Source organism: Lineus longissimus, chromosome 6, assembly GCF_910592395.1.
Source record: "Lineus longissimus chromosome 6, tnLinLong1.2, whole genome shotgun sequence".
Classification (NCBI taxonomy): domain Eukaryota; kingdom Metazoa; phylum Nemertea; class Pilidiophora; order Heteronemertea; family Lineidae; genus Lineus; species Lineus longissimus.
In genome coordinates, this window is record NC_088313.1 from 18,756,819 (window position 1) to 18,776,855 (window position 20,037).

At 43.0% G+C, this 20,037-nt stretch overlaps 3 protein-coding genes across 9 annotated transcripts; 1 reads left to right on the forward strand and 2 right to left on the reverse strand.

The window, feature by feature from the left end:
- Nucleotides 1-286: 286 nt before the first annotated feature.
- LOC135488891 (uncharacterized) lies at nucleotides 287-3,856 on the reverse strand. The gene is made up of 9 exons (XM_064773804.1): nucleotides 3,795-3,856; nucleotides 3,342-3,509; nucleotides 2,811-3,085; nucleotides 2,233-2,403; nucleotides 1,885-2,009; nucleotides 1,654-1,708; nucleotides 1,236-1,466; nucleotides 689-821; nucleotides 287-414 (listed from the first exon to the last, which is right to left on the reverse strand). Exons 2-9 carry the CDS (start codon nucleotides 3,419-3,421, stop codon nucleotides 330-332), a joined length of 1,155 nt encoding a protein of 384 aa, XP_064629874.1. The 5' UTR covers nucleotides 3,422-3,509; nucleotides 3,795-3,856; the 3' UTR covers nucleotides 287-329.
- A 1,895-nt stretch (nucleotides 3,857-5,751) lies between these two features.
- On the reverse strand, nucleotides 5,752-14,335 carry LOC135488888 (uridine-cytidine kinase-like 1). Of its 3 annotated transcripts, none has more exons than XM_064773795.1 (10): nucleotides 14,246-14,335; nucleotides 11,036-11,295; nucleotides 10,765-10,871; nucleotides 9,884-10,054; nucleotides 9,455-9,716; nucleotides 8,138-8,199; nucleotides 7,408-7,529; nucleotides 6,872-7,151; nucleotides 6,373-6,637; nucleotides 5,752-6,025 (listed from the first exon to the last, which is right to left on the reverse strand). In XM_064773795.1, the coding sequence occupies exons 1-10, from the start codon at nucleotides 14,284-14,286 to the stop codon at nucleotides 5,985-5,987; spliced, it is 1,611 nt and encodes a 536-aa protein (XP_064629865.1). In that variant the 5' UTR covers nucleotides 14,287-14,335; the 3' UTR covers nucleotides 5,752-5,984. The 3 variants fall into 3 exon arrangements, with proteins under 3 accessions (XP_064629865.1, XP_064629867.1, XP_064629866.1); XM_064773797.1 differs by lacking the exon at nucleotides 14,246-14,335 and adding an exon at nucleotides 12,530-12,642; XM_064773796.1 differs by lacking the exon at nucleotides 14,246-14,335 and adding an exon at nucleotides 11,432-11,475.
- On the forward strand, nucleotides 8,576-18,954 carry LOC135488890 (squalene monooxygenase-like). Of its 5 annotated transcripts, none has more exons than XM_064773800.1 (9): nucleotides 8,576-9,329; nucleotides 10,597-10,661; nucleotides 15,042-15,190; nucleotides 15,584-15,809; nucleotides 16,115-16,295; nucleotides 16,516-16,898; nucleotides 17,069-17,404; nucleotides 17,644-17,731; nucleotides 18,085-18,954. In XM_064773800.1, exons 3-9 carry the CDS (start codon nucleotides 15,053-15,055, stop codon nucleotides 18,278-18,280), a joined length of 1,548 nt encoding a protein of 515 aa, XP_064629870.1. In that variant the 5' UTR covers nucleotides 8,576-9,329; nucleotides 10,597-10,661; nucleotides 15,042-15,052; the 3' UTR covers nucleotides 18,281-18,954. The 5 variants fall into 5 exon arrangements, with proteins under 5 accessions (XP_064629870.1, XP_064629869.1, XP_064629868.1 ...); XM_064773799.1 differs by lacking the exon at nucleotides 8,576-9,329 and adding an exon at nucleotides 9,711-9,884 and having other exon boundaries at nucleotides 10,597-10,670; XM_064773798.1 differs by lacking the exon at nucleotides 8,576-9,329 and adding an exon at nucleotides 9,711-9,884.
- The last annotated feature ends 1,083 nt before the right edge of the window (nucleotides 18,955-20,037 follow it).

Sequence of the window (20,037 nt, forward strand, 5' to 3'; positions counted from 1 at the left end):
CGAGGTACAATATCTTACATGTACCAGTAGCAAGCCTGTTGTGGCTACGAATCTGTGGGGTACGGAGGGGCTAGTGCCCATGCCCCCTACTTGCACCATTGTTTTTAACTGGTTGGAACATACCTTTATAGTAACGTTGGTATAGTAGACAAAATAAAAAAGACGAGGACAGAAACTGTTACAATATTATAGCTTTCATCGTTGTATTCAATTCATACAAGGTTCCTGCCTCAGTAGCCAGTCATTACAAATTACATATCTTATTTACAAATCCATTTTCCGACAGACCTGTCTTTTCCAAAATTATATAGGTTTGATTGGCGTTCCTGCTACAAGACACAACACATAGAAGACTTCTTTTGGTTCGGCTGTTTGGGGACATCAGGTTCGATGTATTGTCCTTCAAAGTACAACCTAAAAGGGACCAAATCGGAGATTAATACATCGTTTTAAAACAGCTTGGTTACAATGTTTACAATGTTGGGCTTCACGCTAACTTAGTTATAGCGTAGACCTACATTCCTTACGGATGCTGAAGAAATCACATCACGAATTCTGCCGATGCGCCCGCGGTCACACGATTTCGTTGCGCTAACTTTGGCGTGAGCTGAGACGGCAAGTTTATAAGACGGCCAGGGCTGATCTTGGTGGTATTCTAATAGGGCTTGTTCCCATTCTGTTTTCTTACCTGAAGCATGTAATCCAGTGATTACCGCGAGTTCTCTGGAGCTTCACTTTTGTCGCACCAACATTGGGCGGACTTCCCAAGCTGGAGACTGGCATCTCGAAGGTCTCTGCACCGACGATGCGGTTCTGCATACCTAAGGTTACAAAATGGTTATTACAAAATGATGAATCTCCATAGCACTGAAAAGCATGCGTCCACAAGCTGGAATAAACGTTATTGAACATGCCGATCTATCGGGTTTGTGTGCCGGTATCCCTCCTTTACGTGGAGGAGGCACACCGGCACACAACGCCGATAGATAGGCATGGTTGGTGACATGCTTGTCTCACTTTGAGGACTAAAGGACGTCTCACCTCGATTGCATTATACCTATGAAGATTCAAGCTTAGTACCTCGATAAGAGAACCAGCCAAAGCTCATCAGCTGACCACGCAGTGATAACACCCACCAATGAATCCATGAACCACCTTTACGTACTGAAAGTATGACTCATATCAATACGACTGAAATACGACTGCAATAACTTTGATTAGTGAAAATCTCATACCTGCAGCTCCTATCCATTGAATAGCTTTTTGCAACACTTCCTGGACTGTCTCATACCGTTTGGCAACATTTACGGGAAAGAAGACCTTACTGGTGACGATGTCTCTGACGGATTGTTCCTGACTTTGAAGACTAAACACCCTAATGATACGGAGATAGTTCGTCTGGGATGTGGGAAATTCTATTGTGTTGGTTGTCTCCGTGTCTACACTGTCGGGCATGAGACCTGTACCTTAAGTGAAATAACGGACTAAGTTGACAATAAAAAAATACAAGGCGGCTGCAAAAGGACAAAGTTTCCAAAATGCTTCATTCCGGTCTTAAATAGTCGCGACATGGCAGCAGCACTTTCGCAATGATATTGTGTTTCCGGATCACATGCCGCGGCGGTTGAGAATCTTGTAAATAAATGTACTTACTGTCATTACTGCTGTAGCGTATAAGCGGAGACTGAAGGTTCAGCAACTGAACCGACTGGAAATGAAAAGATGATACGTTTAAACGATGTTCTCAGAGATGTCTTCAATGATGTCTCGTTTCGTACGTAGGACAAGCCTTGTCCAATAAAACAAGGCAATGAAGGTTTTCTATAGGTCGATAGCCATGACTTGCCACATGAAGCCCGAAGAGAGTACCTTTCTCAGACTCACATTCTGACTGTTAATCCATCGGCTTGTCCGCTCCAGCAGAGACCCAAATTTTTCATACTTGGTCCCTCCAGACTGGTACGAGGAACCCCTCTTGGAAAGGTTCGCTGGGGGAAATGAGGTGACATCTGGAAAAAACAATAATTAAGGCGTTTGTCACCAGAGATTTCCTCCTGTCGTAACCAATGGAAACCGAAAATGCAGGAGCCATCTCGTCTCTTAATGCTGTCCGTATTGAATATTATATTGGAGCTCTGGCGTCCGCTATAGAGTCGTAACAGATCCTGACTGGTTGCTCCACCATGTCCCATGTAATACTTTACAGCGATACGGTTTTAGAAAATACTGTACCTATCTGCTGTGTGCATGTCTTGCCGATGATATAGTAGACTCGGATAGAGGATAGGAAGTGTTTAGATGTGTGGTTCCTCTGGTACCAATAACAGCTCTCCAAGTCTGGGGTAACACTCTCAAAGGACTCACTCTTCTTAATGTCAACGCTCTCAATGGAAATTATGCCACCTGCAAATTGCGAAAGAACTAGACCAGGTCTTTCCAATACATGTATGATGCAATTTGCCACATCTGATAGAATCTCCTTTTCCAATCATGTGTCTTTCTAGTTGCTCTTTGACGCAGATAAGCTTGCAAACTGTGAGAAAGCTGGCCATGATCTCCGCTTGGTATTGACTTCCTCCTTTTCCATTCGCGCCCTTCTAGTTGCTCATTAGGGATACCATCGCCCATGGCGTGAATGATCCTAACATGGTACCAAGTATAATGTCTTTTGCTTTGGTAGTATGCTGTTTGGTGCCTTACAGGGCCACCTGACGTGTTGAAACATTGCGGTTATCAGTTTTGGACAGGAGTGCATACGCAGGAGTACCGGAACTTCAAACGTCTGCGGACCTTGTCTTCCAAACACTCACCTGGTAAAGGCTCTGCCTGTACCTTCTTATTAAACACATCGATGACCTGCATCATTGTCTGGTAGCGTTGGACCTTCATCAGCATGCCTAGGCCACCTCTCATACCGTACATGCGACCCATCATGAGCATGCCGCTGGGGCAGGCCATCACGTGGCTAGGGAACTCATTCCCTACTTCTTCGTCTTCTTCTGTCGTACGGGTCTGAGGAATGAGATTCTCGTAGCCAAGCTGTTGCGGGGCGCTACCCTCAGATGTGTTTATAGTGAGCCACAACCTGATAATGTATCGAGAGCATGGCCATGGAAATTACAAAGGGCAGTAGCAGCAAATCTGAAGCAATTCAAGATTCGAACGTGTGACATTGGATTCATGTTGGTCGCATAACGCACGGACGCAGTGCTCTGTTTGGACAATGAAGAGCATACTACTAGTTTTTCAAAAACATCTAATTTGCAAATCTCTGATATACTATAAAGCTGTCACAGCTGACTTGGACATAGGCTTGTCTATGATGGCGATGTCATACACACCTAAGTATTCTGATGAATGAGTGTTCACCGTTACTGGGCTGATGCCGATGTGACGTGACGGTGTCGACATCACCGCGCATGGAGCACCGTCTGTCCACTGTCTCGCAGGAGACCACTCTCAACCAGGGGTTCTGTCTCAGCCAATCGTTGGCGGCCTGGATGACTGCACTGGAAAGAAGAATGACCGATACCTTTTAACGAGAAGAGACTAAGAGGACGCTCTCGGTAGGCACTTGAATCTTCGGCCATACTGTCATTTTGTAGCAATATATATTCCGTCTTGATTGTGGCTAGGATGAATTCCACAGAATGTTTCTGAGCGACTGCCTCTACAAGACAGGCCATTGATTGGACTTATTATCGCCGCTCCACTACGAGACGGGTCCGAGCCGAGTCCACAGCAGTATAGATGAGAAAGGTTGCGTTCCAAGCGCAGTTGTTTCTCCTACTTACTCAAATTTCTCGAATTCGGGGTGTTGTCCTGAGTACCCAGGTATGAGGCATCTTGGATAAATATCACAGAATGTTATGGCGGGAATGGCTTGGCTGTTAGAAATGGCAGCCTCTGCATTGAACAAGTAGAGCAATGTAATAAAGTTGATTCGTCATTCAATAAAAATGACAAATTTCAAAGCTCAGATTGAGGGAGGGCTGAAGTGAGGCGCCAACCCCGTCACCTACTCGGCGTTTGCCCAATGACGACATGGCTGAGGAGTATGATAGCAGAGTTGAGCGATCGAGATCGGTCTTTGAGGAAATAGCCAGACAACGAAACGCCTAAGAAGTTGAGAGATTGCGTTGTGGCTTATGTCCCACAACGGATGAAGAGCCATGAGTAAGTTAGTCTAGTGAGATTTGCCGATTGAACGGGTTGTACTCACGATAGCCTGGCGGCGGGTTGTTTCCAGGGTACGGTGGAGGTGACGAGACATCAGAGGCGTCCACCGCGGCTGGCACTGGGTCTGGGTGACTGGGTATATATGCCGGGTCATACTCGTAATCAAAACTGAATTTCTCCATGGTCAGAGGCTCCTCTTGGGTCCCTGCCATCACCAAATGTGTATGCCTGGAAGAGGACTGAGGACAATATGGTCGCAAGATCATTCGGGCAATTAGCATTGATGAGAAAGTGGAAGTGAAACACGACCAACGTGACTATATGCTGCCACTATCTGTCGTCGAGTCACGGGTTTGGTTAAGGAGGGGACTTAACACAAGATAATGTCAGGGGACATGAAGGTGACGATGACTGCAAGACAAATCTCGAGAGAATTGTCACAACCATCGCTCTATATCCAATTGCGACAATGGTCCATTGCTAGCCCGAGACATCGGGCCGAGATGGATGAGGGGAGTATTCAGCGTCAGTGCCCCATGTAGGATTATATCGGAGAATGAAATAGTAACTAGCATGGTCTTACCTACGGGATAGAATCACCAGCAAGAACGTAGAGACGCTGTTTAGTCCATGACCCTAGTCTTATTCGCATCACCAATGCAATATTTGTCGCACGTCACATCGAATGGTTATGTATACTATTCTCTTTGGTGTGTACAAGCTAACATGTTGCCCCTGTGAGCGCATACTAAACAAGACTGAAAAATGTTTGTTTTATTCGTCAGAGTCGGTTGTATAAATCATTGGGGTCTTCTAGTAATCCCTGCATACGCTATACTCAGCGAATTAGGCCCTTTTCAGTGACGACGTACAGGGGGAAAGCACATTCTCCGATATTCAGTGACAGTTGAGTAGGGCCAACGAGAGGCCTGATTTTAACTGTGATTCACATTGTGTCCTCGAGACGGGGGGGGGGGGGGGGGGCATTTTAAAGGGGCAGCTGGCCCGGTCTTCACAGTAGATTGGTATTGCATGAAGGTTTTAAAGTATTGCTGTCTGGATGTTGGTAAAAGGCAGAGAAGGGCCAGTATGATGGCATGATTTTGCCTTTAAAACGTGGTCTCTTCTCATTGCAAAACCAGGGAGTGACATAGAGGATGTCGGCACCTTGTCCTCCATACCATTTGATATCCTTTCAGTCACGATTTGTGTGAGTGTGGAGAGGGATACAGGTCAAGCTGTCAACAAGCACAGCCCACAACCTGGAGACATCTACTATGGGAGGTGATGAATGTACTTAAGAGACCATCTCTCTTTGATCCTTGTCCAAGTTTTGGAAAAGCAGACAGGATTGTCAAAGGAGTGACTGGGTTGGGGTCGAGGGGGGTAGGGTAGTGATTTTAAAACCAATTAATGATATCTCTGCAAGACCATAATGACTGTCAGTAATGTTCCAACAGATATTTGACAATGTCATGTTGTCAACATGGTTGTACCGAGGACATGGGACAGGATGTTGAGTGTCACATGGTCCTGTCCTCACTGGGATAACACAAACAACAGAAATCAGCATTTAACTTTATCATTAGTTTATTATTTACACCACGACTGTTAACGTTGTAACCGGAGACTGAGATCTCATAACACCATGCACATACATTTGTATTAACAACACAACTGTACAATAATGAATAATCGAACTCCATGCCATTCTGAGATTCTTCTGGTTTAACAGATATGTCCGCACATGAAGATTGCCTGGCCTCAGAACTGATAAATTGTTATTGTTAGGACTGTCGCCTTGTCTAACACCACTCCGTTCCAAAGTATCTGTCACCAAAATTACCTGAAATGATTAAAACATGCACATGTAAACCACATCAATCAAATTTTGCCAGGCTAAGGGAGGTGGCTGCTGAGGGCTTGAGGTTTAACCCGAGTGCCAATAAGCTTCATCAAATGTGTGAATTCCTGATTCTTTTCACCAACATTCCAGAGGAAGGACTTCTATAGATAGCTCTTTTGAGTAACAAAATCATCAGAATTCACTTTTCTTTAAGGACTTTAGCATGCAAAGGGGCAGAGAAATCATTCTTCAGCTTGCAAAATGTCTAGCTTGCCTTTCATAAGGTATCAGAAGGGGCAGTTTTTATAGTGTTAAAATGAATGATGGTGATTCTGATTACTACTTACCAATTCCAGGTATGATATGAAACTTTTCGTTGATTTCCGCGTCAACAGCTGTCGTGACTATTTTTATACGAGGAAATGCATATGCCACAGAATGGGCACCTTGTTCCGCCATGATCATTGAGACGAGAAATATATTTTCTTCCGGTACGTCATGGTCTAATAATACGCGTATCGCCATGATGGCGGCAGCACCAGTTGCTACAGTTGCGTCTAACAATAACACGTGCTGGTCTTGAATATCTTTTGGCAGTCTTAGATAGTGTAACTGAAAGGAGAGGAAGAAGCAAATTTGAATCTAACTCGTCAAGTCAATTCTCTTTTATAGTCACATCATTTGAATAAGACTAAAATCAATATTAGCAAGAAAGGTAGGGTACAGGCAAAACTGACTTGCACAAGGGTATTGCATTTTCGTGAATCAATTTTGGGAAAACCTAGTCAAAACCAGTGCCACGTTTCAGCACAACAGGAGAGACTGAGCTGGTTGGACTCTACTCACCTCTGGTTCCCCGGTGTCCGTATTGGTCTGAATGAGTATTTTCCCAAGTCGTATTTCCTTGCAGACTTCACACACGGCCGGCTCCATCGTCTCCCCCGCTCTGAGAACCGACACACCACAGATCTGTTTCGTGTCCAACCGTTTGCCGACATACGTCGTCCCCTGGGGGGTATTCACTGTTGTCTCTTTGAAAGGCAGCATCGATAATACGTGCTCAATCAAGAGGCGCATCAATCGATTTGAATAGAAGATGAACTCATCACGAGGAGTTTCCTGATTTCTGAAATGCGAGAAGACATTACAAATACTTGTGGTTACTTGACACCAATACGAGGTAAATAGTCAAGCTAAGGTGTCAAAGGATATGACAATCAAAGTAGTAGTGCAGAGTCTTTTTAAAAAGTAATACCAGTACAACTAGTATGAGTCAGTAAAGTGCAATCACACTGTCAAGCTGGTAAGATACATGTATTTGATTTGAAAACAGGAAGCCAAATTATAAAGCTGATTTGAAAAGTTGTCTGGTTTCACCTTACCTGATATATGTATGTAACCCTCGCACCTGTGGTTTGTTTTCAAGTATGAACACTGAAGTGGGCAGACCTTTTTCCTTGGCATGATGTTGATTAGCAAGCTGAGACCTCAGAGTATTGCCTCGCTGAAAAAGAAGACACAAGAAATAAGAGGGGCGGGCGAAGAGATAGGTAGTCATGCTAACAATTGGGGACCTCAAGGGGGTCTCGGCTTGGAAAATGTTAACTTAATGGTCCCTCTAAAGCTTAACCTTGGATTGGACCATCATACATACGAGCAAATAGAACACAAGCCCAGTTACTGTTAGCGTGAAACTTTGGCCAGCCAAAGATGAATAGGCCCATAGTGTCCATTTGCAACCTGATATCCACCACTCAGAAGATACTGGGTCGTTTTCGATGCTGACTTGTGCAGCTCGAATCTACTCACAACTGTAACAACCTGTTTACAATTGGGGACCTCAAGGGGGTCTTGGCTAGGAAAATGTTAACTTAATGGTCCCTCTAAAGCTTAACCTTGGATTGGACCAACAAACATACAACCAAATAGAACACAAGCCCAGTTACTGTTACCGTGAAACTTCGTTTTCGATGCTGACTTGTGCAGCTCGAATCTACTCACAACTGTAAAGTTACTCTCATTTTCAAACAGCAACATATCTAAGATGTCTGCTGGTGACCTTCAGAGCCACTCACATCGCAAAGAGAGAAATCGGTGTGGGGATGGACTTACCTCCTCCAGCTTTTTATGCACATGCTGCACAATCAGATTGACCGCTACCTCATTCTCTGCACCTGAAAACAGACGGATTACTTATAAGCAAAGTTGTACAAGAAAAGATGAAGCACCTACCCGGAAATATATGATAGGTGATTATTGGAAACCAATATGCACCAATTATAATCTGAACAAGGACAGATATGAATGAGGTTCCCTGCCACTCGACGGAATGAAATTGAACAGTAGTTTGGAAGTGTACAGGAATGAAAGTTATCCTTCTCTCCTGATGGGCTAATACCCAGCCAGGAAGGGTTAATATAGGCTATGTACCTTCTTTGATCGCTACTGATTCCTCAGTATAGAGTTTCGGAGTAGCAATGACCATTGAACGCACGTCAGGGAATTCATTTGCCATAACTACAGTGCTGCCAGACTGAACTGCATAAATTCTTTTAGATGGCTATTAGTGTGGTAACCAGGAACAGAAAACGAAAGCGAGACTGATTATACACGCAACCTGTTCCAGGACTGGATTCACTGAATGGCACCGGAGAAAGCAGACATACTCATTGTCTGGGTTTTATGACATATATCCAACACTTGAATATGGTCAATGTTCCATTTTGACATAAAAAAGTGCAGTAATCTATTGATTTTGATAGGTCAAATTCAATATTTCATGAAAAAATGTATTCGGGGCAACGAATTGATAATCTAATTTTATAGAACAGGTGAGTGCTTTTAGTGATTTTCAGTGCTACACAAGTGGCTAGTCATTTGTCAAATTTGACCCATATCAGTCAAGAAGGTATTTGGTACTGTAGTAACTTGTGATCTTCAATTATGGATACATTCATTCATTAACAATGTCTGATAAGTTCTTTTCTAGGCTGCTGAAACGTGAAGGATGAACAACACTGTACAGAGTTGCTCGAGGGGTTTGAAGGCCGATGTCTGAGACACATCCTAAGCGCGACCCAGGCAACCGCCCATCACAAACCAGGAGGTTCCCAGAAGGATCAAAGTCTGAAACAATGTCACAGAAGCAGAAGGAAGAAGATGGAACTGGTTGGGCCATATATTGAGGATGGAGAAATCCAGACTTCCCCACGAAGTTCTGCATGAATACCACCAGGAAAAAGGAACCAAGGGAGACGGAAGGGAACGTTGGGAACCTGGAAGGACAGCTGCTGAACAAGACATGGTAATGGTATGAGTTGAGATGGGGTGCACGAGACAGGGCTGCCAGTGCAGACTCACTGATGCCTTTTATGCTCTCCACAGAGCTATGAGTTCATGATGATGATTTGATGAACAAAGTTTACATACCTCTCGGTACAATTATGTCTGCATTCTTCATGGTTGGTGCGATATAATGTTCAAAAGCTGGTTTGACGTATGTGTTATACTGTTGAAGGACACCCTCAAGGTCGCGACCTCGGTCTGTGATGTCACGTTTTAACCGCCGAGCAAGGCGAATATCTGAGTCAGTGTCGACGAATAATTTCAAATCTAATAATTTTAGGACTTCTGGGTTTGTGAAGGTCATGATTCCCTCAAAGATTACTACATTGGCACCATAGATTCGTTTCTGAAATAAATAGGAGGCGATGTAAGATTCTTGCTGCTGGTAGATGTTTTTCAAGATAATACAAAGAGCAACTAGGCCACAATAAACTACAGGAGGCATTCATATCACACCCACTGCAGAAGCACACAGGCCTGGATGATTAGTTCCAGATCAACATAAAAACTTACCGTATGTTTTTCTCTTGCGTGTGTCGTAAAGTTATACACTGGGACGTCAACACTCTTGCCGTCTTTCAACCGTTGAATAGTATCAAACATAAGGTCGAAGTCAAATGCATCAGGATGGTCAAAGTTGTACTGGTTCTGACAGGCCAGCTCGTGTTGTTCAGGAGACAACACCTGGAAAAAATGCTTTCTAATGAATTTTGAAAAAGATTGTCCGATTGAATCTCTGCCCTCATTACAATTTGCAATTTGTTAAATCTTTTCATGAGCGAACCAATTGTGAATTTGTTTAGCTGTAGATTCAGTCTCATTCATGTCATGGATGCTCAATAAATCTGAGCACCTGGACAGCTGTCTCTATTTGAAAAGTTAAGCACAGTTGACTGCACAAGTAACTTCATTCAGTACATGAAGGCAGATAGGCAGATGCTGAATCCACTTCCAACATAGTAAATTTTGCAACACAATGCGTTTATACAACACATGACAGATATATCTGATTATTTCAAGTTGAGTATATTGATTTTGGAACTTTTCAGATGATTGCTGACAAATGTTGTTTTGGAGATAATCAATAGTTTACAATGAAGGGTAAAATGCATTGCATTTCTGATGTGACATGAATGCATAAACTGTTATACCCAGAAAAATGTGCCAAGCAAATACGGCCACATAAGATTAAACTAGTTTTGTTCTTTTCATGATTCTTGGTTCAGGGCAACACAAGTACTGCCATTCCGGAAACCACCAAAAAGGACACAGGGTTAAAACCAAAGAAAAGGTAAGTTCGGTACGTGTTGCATCATCTGAAATTTTAACCCGCCTGATATGAGATATGCCTGGGTAGGGTTTAAGATCCATTTCAGGGTAATCTGTACACTCACCTTATAGAACGAGTCCATACTGAGCAAGCTGACCCACTGGACATCCAAATCCTCTATAATCATCCTTGCAACAGTGGTCTTACCAGACGCACTGCCACCACATAGACCTGAAGAGAGAAGATTTGAGGAATTTGCCTAATGTTTTTATGTTAAGCTATACATAACTGCGTATGATCGTATGATTTTATAGTCTGTTGAAAAATGGTTTAAAATACTATTGTTTTTTCTAAATGAATTCTCTTTTACAGTACTTGTATTTACTGATCCTTACCAATGACAAAAGGTTCTCTCAATTGTCCCTCGCAATCGTACCAAGGCGGTCTCCCAGCCGTATAAATCGTCCGTGACCCAGACTGGACCATTGTGGTATCTTTGCGTGCTGCTGTACTAATGCTATGTGCCCGTGCCCTCGTCTTCTTCGACGGGGATGTCTTGGTCGGGCTGCGTGGTGGGAAGGTGTGAGAGGGACTTGGCATATCACCTGCGCCGAACGCATCTCCGTCAGCCCCATCATGGTCCTCACCACTTCCACTGAAATGACAAGACGTGCCAGCATGAATATTAGTGAATTTACATCATCCAGATACCTAGAGTATGACAAATTCCAACACCTCACAGTCACGCTCTCAACTAAAATATGACAAGCTGAAAAGTTTAGGTGTTATACTTGTCCAACACCTCTGGGTTGGTAGCCATGGTACACAGTAACTTTAAGCTGGAATCTAGGGCAACAAGGAGTGTTCACCACTGAACAAGTTGAGTCAAGGTAGTTAAAATGCAATTATTCTGTAACATGCAAATATGTTTTTCACCCGCAGTATTCCTGCTGTTTCACAGTGCTTAATAAAGTTCTAGCAAAACCAGGTTAGCTGTACATTTACGCAACGATCAATACACTGTCCTGTTACAACGAAGGATGAGTTTGGTAACATTTGTTGATGTCCCTACTTCCAAGAATTAATCAAGCACGTGCCCTAAACCTGCTGTTATTTTCAGACATGACTATTCAATAACTTTCAAATCTGTTCATCGCGAGACCATGAAGACTTGCAATCGAGCGTGAAGTTGTGTAATCCTGTACACTTTACATTCTTAAAGCTGAGTTTTCTGCCCACATATCAATAACTGTCTATACACTGCTTACATATGAAGCTAAGATCCACATTTGTTGTGTCCCTGTGTCACTGATGAACAATGAAGCTAAATGTATTCATGTCTTGTCGAAAAACCACAATCTTGAACTGCATATGCCTGTAAACTTGTGTCCAGCTGTGTGGAGAATTTGTGCTGACATGGCAGATAATTGGCTGAATTTACTCATTTAAGTAGAAAATTTACACATGGGAACATGAGACAATAGAAAGACTGGAATACAATACGAAAGATCTTCAGCAGACTCTACCACTTGTTTGAAACACTTCCATAAAGATAACTTAACAGAACGTTGAAAATGCACCAACTACGTGAAAAGCACAAAAGGTTTTTTTCTTACTTTTTAAAGTACAGGTTTAGCAATACAAATTCATTACAAACAGAATTTCGGTTCCAAAAATCACCCCAGTTTTCAAAACAACCTTGGAGTACAACAGCTCTAATAGACCGGCGTACTATAAAGATTTTGAGCACGGCTGACATATTGATTCAACGGCATACAATCATTATGTACATACAAAACAAAGTTCACCCGGCATCATATCATACAATATGTACACACCACAATCCATCCACACAGTACACTAAACACTTGATTTAAAACTTAGTATACCTTGCATGATTGTTCAGGGACATTTCAATGGTTATCCTAACAAAATATAAGAATTCTTGTGAGAACTTTGACAAATACACAACCCAAAGAAATCTTCCATGTGTCACCTCTGAGCTATAAAACAGGACTGACTGTGATTCGCATGAGACACTCAACTACATCATAGGCATCTGATGCAGGTTTTGAATCAATGAGAGCTCTGTGTGCAGTGATGTGTTTGTAATTGTTATTCCCAAAGAAATCTGCATTGTGTCTTGTGCTATAAAAGGGATGCTATTTATAGATGATATTTTCGGCCATGTTGAATTTAGGACAGTGTTCAATAAAAGTGTAGATTGCGCTAACCAATTATCAGACTCTCATACCATTAGTCCAGGAGCCAAGGGCTGATACTTCCCTGAACCTGGAAATACATAGATAGTCTGGTACCAAATTTTTTCTTTTTAAATTTAAGGTTCTACATTCATGACATCTGTATTTTGAAAGACTGTCATTCATTAACAATGAATTTTTTCAACCAACAGGAGAACTTTATCCTCTAAAGTGCTGCCATCTTTCAGATCAGCTCAGTTAACAAAGCTGGTCATTTTCCAATGACACATTCTAACAAAGATCTGGTACAGTATATTGCTCTTCAAACTGGCCCCTGAAATCAAAAACATAGTATTTCTTGATTTCAGTCGGACTGCCACTGGACTTAGCGAATTTGTTATATCAAAGAATAATAAATAATGAAGACTGTAGCCATTTGTTTGTTATCTATGCATCGTCAGCATGCAGTCTCTGTTGTATAGCTAGCATAGATGACTTTTGAAAGTCGGTCGGCGGGTGATAAAAAATGATTGTTATTACCCGCTGGGCGACTGTAAAAAGGCGTCTATTTCACATTTTGACGTTTAGGCCTTTACAGATTAACGGGTAGGCCCTAACCTCAGAAAATGTTAATTCTGCACAATACTATACTAGCCTACTTCAAGGTTCTGTTTCACCTTTCACCTTTCACCTTCACTGCACACTTTCAATGGCAATGCGGCTAAAATTTACAATCCCTGATGGGAAATGACCTATTTTGATCGCATTGAACTATAAATCCATTGAACAGTGGCGTTTCTTTAGTCAACCGACGACATTTTTTTGGGCCGTGAATGGGGATTGTAAACTTGTTCCTTTTATTGATGCAGACAATTGTCCTCTTCTACCGGTAGCTTCTGAATGAGATTTTTTTGAAACACCCCATATACTTTAGGCCTATAGCTAAGCCAGTTAGGCCCTGCCGCCTGTACCACTACCACCTCACCTGTCCTTGGGTCTGGAAAACAAACTTAATTACGGTCAATGACGCCAGGTCTATTCAGACTATTGAATTATATTGTAAGACGGTTTTTTTCCCGACCCTAGGGCTCATGCTAGGTAGGTGGTACCGGGCGGCGTATCTGGCAAAGGTAAAGGGCCTATTCATCACCCAGACCAACTGTACTGTAGGCCTATATTGGGTATATATAGTATATATAGTATAAGTATAGTATATAATATTATATAATATATATTTATCTAAAAAATGGCACCCGGAACGAAAAACTGACATTTTAAAGCTCGCATTTCTCAATCAACAAGAATGATAACACAACAAATCTGGTACCAAAAGAAAGATAAAAACATGATCTTTCAGTTCAACAGAGAGTTATTTCTGTTTGGTGAAGGAATTATGCGAATTACCTGTCAGAACTTGGTGGCCCGAAATTGAAAGGAGATGCCATTATTTACGACGGAAGTAGAAAACCGCTCCCCCTGCCCCCTAGAGAGAATTTTAGCGGGTGAATGTAAAATTCGACAGACGGACCGAAGACCGGGAGATTGGGGCAATCTCCCGGGCGCCGGGCCAAATGTCCAATTTACATGCACCCGCTGAAATTGTCACATAGTCCCTCTGCCCCCGTAGGTCGAGTGAGACAGGCTTAGCGTCAATGATCACCATCGACGACGCTTGGAGAATGAGATTAGGGTTGTCGTCAGTGCCTCTAGTGTCAAGATTGGGTTGTCGTGTGACGACATGAAAGTGCTCTCGGCTCTGATGTCTGATTGGGTAGTAATTGGTCAGCTGATTTGCATTGAACATGTGCTTTGACCATGCAATTACAAAATGACCAAAACATGACTTGATCACCCCACCAAGTGTGTTATATCTGAAGACTGCTTATCAGTATTTCGAACTGCCAAGAACAGAGTGCCTGTATGTCGACCGTGGATGTAAATTCTCCGATTTCAATCCAATTTATGTTAAATTTCATTCATGTTTTTGGTGGTTTTTGTTGGCAACAAGGCCAAGTGCCACACCCACTTGGAAACCCAAATCCCAATCTCACCCAGGCCAGAGCAGAGGCCCTGAGTGTGGAGTTTCAGCAGGAGCAGGAGCAAGGAGCTGGGTCTCGATGGTAGTACCTCTGTTACAGGCTGGATCCAGCACTAAATTTCTGCCCTGATTTAATTCGATCACTCTCACTTTTCATTTCAGATCATGCCAAGATGACAAGCATTCTCCACAAGAAGTTATCAAGTCTCCATTCAGACATAATGGATATCATCTTAGACCCTGTTACTGCCATTGTTATCATAATATCCACAGTCGTTTTAATCACAGTGCTCAAAAGATTTTCCAAAAAGGTATGTTCAATGTCCTATCTGGCTTATTGTCCAGCAACCTGCCCTGAGGGCGTTGGATTCCCCGAGGGGTGGTCACACCTACAGAAGGGGTAATACCCAGGTATGAACATCTGTGTCAATGGAGATTCTTTTAAAGCCTCTTTGGTTCATTACAGCAGGCAGGCGCCCGGGGGTGGGGGGGGGCTGGTGCTGGCAGTGAGTAATTTCAATTAACACCATATCTTAGCTTGATCTTGTCCTCGAGTGGGCCAACTCTGAGAATTCAGTGATCTCATTCCAGGAATTATGTATATGCCAGTGGTGGTCTACTGCAGTTCTGGTAGGATGACTGCCACCTGTGACAGTTAATAGCCATACACAGATGGTAATAATTTGGATGATTCATTTTTTTAGAAGAAACAGCTGTTTGCCAAGCCAGATGTTGTCTGGGATGCCCAGAAGGATCCCGAGGTGATTGTGATTGGTTCCGGTGTGGTTGGCTCTGCCATGGCTGCTGTCCTCGGGCGTGATGGACGCCGCGTTACAATCATCGAGCGAGATCTTCGGCAACCTGATCGCATTGTGGGAGAGTTGTTACAACCGGGAGGATACAAGGCTTTGTCCAAACTTGGTCTTAATGGTAAGGCTTGTCTTGAAGTCCTCCCAAGTTGAACCCAATGACCTGTAGGCCTACATATGACATCATTACTGCCATATTGGACAGGAAAGCATGGCCTAAGACAGTAAAATGATAACATGTGGTGTTTGACTGACGTAACACCATAATTTTGCTATCAATAGTCACGTGTTTACTGTTCAAATTCTCTTTGGGGACATCGCTATCTGATTGGAAGACAGTTTCCAATGAATCATGTGGGAGGTTTGGAGAAATTGTTGGTTTGCAATGGAGAAGATGATTAGATATGGTGTGATTTGATGTTTCAGACTGCACAGAAGGCTTTGATGCGCATGAAGTGAAGGGTTACGTGGTCCATTATCTTGAGGATGGCACCCAGGTGGATTTGCCTTACCCAGAAAATGACACCGGAGCAACAGAAAGTGGGCGATCATTTCATCATGGTCGATTTGTGTCTACACTGAGGAAGACGGCACAAGCTGAGAAAAAGTAAGTTGCTGGTTATTGAACCTTAGAAGTGCCTTGGATGTGACTTTGTCTTCCCCACCCAGTCTGGCCAAGGACAGCAGCAGTACTATGATGTTTAACCTTTGGTACAACATTGTCACAACTTACCCAAAGTTGGGATGCATTAACCTATTACTGTCCAAACAAGGCGGGCATTCTTGTTGATCTGTTTTTTGTTATGTGATATATTTTCACATTTCAGTGTCAAGTATATAGAAGGAACAGTCATCCGACTGCTGGAAAAAGACGGTGTTACCATCGGTGTTCATTACAGAGAGAAAGAAACAGGTGAAACAAAGGACATCCATGCTCCCCTGACAGTCGTTGCTGATGGCTGCTTCTCGAAATTCCGCAAACACCTCGTGAAAGAGTCGGTTGAGACCACGTCGCATTTTGTCGGAACGATTATGACGGACTGTCCTCAGAGAAAATCAAACCATGCAGAGATCGTATTAGCCAACCCAAGTCCTGTATTGGTGTATAAGATCTCATCTAATGATACAAGGGTGCTGGTTGATATCAGAGGTACTATGCCATCTGATCTTAGGCAGTATATGGTGGATCATATTCTGCCTCAGTTGCCAGGTAAGGATGAGGTTCAAATATCGTCTTCTGTAGAGATTGCCCTGATAGCTTAGGGACACTCCCTTGTTGGGCTATGCTGTATTGTCAACATTTCATTAACCATTGGTCTCTTCCATTGGAATAAAGCTGTCAGTGTCACCTTCATCGGATGAATTGCTTTTCTATTTCAGAACATATCAAAGAGCCATTCCTCGACAGCATTCAGAACAACCGTCTCCGCAGTATGCCAAACAGTCGCCTTCCACCGTCCCCAATAGAGAAGCCGGGTGTTATTGTCCTTGGCGATGCCTTCAACATGCGCCACCCGTTGACAGGTGGTGGAATGAGTGTCGGTCTGAACGACATTGTCATATGGAGGGATCTCTTAAGGGGCATCAAAGACTTGTATGACTATAATGAGATAATGGTGGCGCTGAGGAAGTTTACAACTGCCCGGAATAACAGCCATTCATTCGTCGTGAACGTCCTTGCTCAGGCTCTCTATGAATTGTTTGCTGCCCAAGATGGTATGTTATTGATAAATTACCAGTGTTATGGAATAGATCATATTCTCTTAAATATCCTCATGAAGAAATGACCAACAAGTGCTTGCTACTTCTTCGGAATCATTTGTTGACTACATGTACATGGGACCCATCTTCAGCATTGTCTTCATATCCGACGGCGGTCTCCTCTTGAAATTGTTCTCAAGAGCCGTTTCTTGTACGGTATCTGTGTGTTTCTACTTTGTGATTAATTTTTTCAGAACACCTTGGTGAGTTGCGTAAAGCCTGCTTCAATTACTTCAGATGTGGTGGTGAATGTGTGTCGGGACCTATTGGACTTCTTTCAGTGTGAGTACCAGCAAACTATTAGATATTGGCTTGTACAGAAGCATAAAGGTTCCTTGTATTGAGATGGGCCTACTTATGCCAGGGAACCTGGTCTAATTCCACTAACAGACAAGCAATCCTTGGGATGCTCCTGTATATGTGTCTTTTTAGATGGCCACCTATTCGATAATGAAATATCTTGTTTTGCCCAAAAGACGAAGTGTAATTTGATACTGTTAACTCAGTGAGGAGTTATTGTGACCTTCTTTGTGGGAGCGTCGTGGATATTGACACACTGTTGGCTGATTTTTCAGTACCTTCGCGATCTGTTCAGCTCGATATTGTGTCTGACATTTTTCTTGTCTTATTTTCAGTCTAAACCCAAAGCCTATCATTCTAATTGGACATTTCTTTGCCGTCGCCCTTTATGCCATCTATTCCATCTTGAGGAGCGAACCGTGGTACAATGCACATAAAATGGTCTTCAAATCTGGTGCTGTTTTCTGGAAGGCGTGCGGTGTTCTCTTTCCCCTCATCTGGGGTGAGATCAGGACTTTTATTAGCTTTTGATATCAGGACTTTTTTTAGCGTGAGAGATCGAAGGCAATCAATATATTTGACAATCTCCGTAGGATCGCACAAGTACAGCATCCACCAAAAGAACAATAGGTTAGCAGCATATAACGTGTGCAGAAAGCCATCAGATTGTGACACTTGTTTGCTGTTAAAATATGCCAGGAGTTGTCCCAGCCTCATAGATTGCAGGACTAGTTTCTGCAGTGATATTCCATCATCAGATTTATGCATGACGTGACCCTGAAAACTGTGATGGCTCCTGGCAGGGTTGACAGTACTTAATCATTGCTGACTGTTTTACAGCTGTCGTCGCTGTATCTCTATCCTATCAGTTCAAGTTTCTAGTCATGTTCAGAAAGCTCAATCGAACCTCCTCTCTATTAGGGACACCCTTGGGCCTGACACATGCTGTCCTCTTAACAGAGAGGCTGTGTCCTGATAACAGAGGTCAAATTGTATTGATTTGACCAATTTAGGACCAAAATCAGTGTCCCTAACACTCCGTGTCCATAGTATGTGCTAAAAGAGAAAGTGGCTGCTGATTATTTTAACAATGTTCTACCTTGTTTGTGAAACTTCAAAATCATGTAAATATTGACTTTTGTTTTTGATGAAGTTATACATTGATTACTGGTGATTTTAAATGAACAAATAAATGTCCTGCTCCACACCGGCTACTATTCCTTCCTTATTAGACATAGTCTGTTTTAACTATAAAATCGACAAGGAGTCGTTACGGCTTTCTTGACGGGGTGGCAGGTAAACGCGTATTGAAAGCACGACCAATACATCAAAACATCCAAGACTGATATGCAATGTAGGGAGCAGAGTGACCGGAGCAACAACTGGTCCAAATCAATAGTAATGTTGAGCTAACAACAGGCAAAAACTATTCAATACTATGGACAACAGTAATAGCAACAAGGGGTTGCGCAAAGACCATGCCAATCCAGATGCCAGTGCGTTTTTATATATCAATCATTTCGCCCGATGATTCTCTCACAAGCCTAGGAACCTAGCCAAGGACGGCACATCGCGCGTCAACCAACTGGGCACGTGCGCCATCTTGACCTCCAAAGCCGTGTCTTTTCTAAAAGGGTTCAAAGTGACCATTGCTGCTCCAAGGACCGCTGCGCGGATCAAAACCAATAAATATGCAGTGGCCAGGGCCTTTTCGAATTCCAGACTGGTATATATAATCGATCGTTCCTAACAACATAGATTACTTTGATCGCAAATGACCCAACTCATCGACCGCGGTTCGATACGAAATTGTTGTCTCTGGCATGTCGTGATAATGACGAACACGAGCCGGGTCCGATGTCAAGACGACATCTTTCGATTATCGGACCAACGTTTCTCTTTGTCTTATTTTAGAAAAATCAGAATGTATCTGTACAACAAGCAGAATGGGGGTCGAGGAACACATCAGTTTGATGGGTGTCCTGGAGGTGACGGCGCAGCCAGCGGTGCACTTACCACCGCAATGACCCGCTTCCATTTGCTAACGCGGCTTGGTCGTTGGGTAAAATTGGATAAAAGGCAGTTAGAGCCTGTGAAAATCGCCAAAACCACGACGATAATCCGCTGTTAGTGCGGGATGCTTTCTTGGCAATTTTTGAGAGTATTTGTCTTCTTGACTATCCATCCTGGCATAACCAGTGGTTTTCAATACTCCGCCCGTCGATATGACGTAGGTCCTGCAGTAAAAACCCGGAATCTCATCATGATTATAATCTTGCATTGCCGTT

Excerpts from the sequence above, each read along its gene's own strand:
- LOC135488891 (XM_064773804.1), bottom strand. The coding sequence starts at position 3,421 with ATGCGCGGTGATGTCGACACCGTCACGTCACATCGGCATCAGCCCAGT. Across the intron at positions 2,404-2,810 it reads ACAGGCAGAGCCTTTACCAG|GTGGCATAATTTCCATTGAG; the intron begins GTGAGTGTTTGG and ends CGCAATTTGCAG. Across the intron at positions 415-688 it reads CACTGGATTACATGCTTCAG|GTTGTACTTTGAAGGACAAT; the intron begins GTAAGAAAACAG and ends GGTCCCTTTTAG.
- LOC135488888 (XM_064773795.1), bottom strand. The coding sequence starts at position 14,286 with ATGGCATCTCCTTTCAATTTCGGGCCACCAAGTTCTGACAG. Across the intron at positions 10,872-11,035 it reads GAGAGAACCTTTTGTCATTG|GTCTATGTGGTGGCAGTGCG; the intron begins GTAAGGATCAGT and ends TTCTCTCTTCAG. Across the intron at positions 10,055-10,764 it reads GTATGGACTCGTTCTATAAG|GTGTTGTCTCCTGAACAACA; the intron begins GTGAGTGTACAG and ends CATTTTTTCCAG.
- LOC135488890 (XM_064773800.1), top strand. The coding sequence starts at position 15,053 with ATGACAAGCATTCTCCACAAGAAGTTATCAAGTCTCCATTCAGACATA. Across the intron at positions 16,899-17,068 it reads TATTCTGCCTCAGTTGCCAG|AACATATCAAAGAGCCATTC; the intron begins GTAAGGATGAGG and ends TTTCTATTTCAG. Across the intron at positions 17,732-18,084 it reads CCTATTGGACTTCTTTCAGT|TCTAAACCCAAAGCCTATCA; the intron begins GTGAGTACCAGC and ends TCTTATTTTCAG.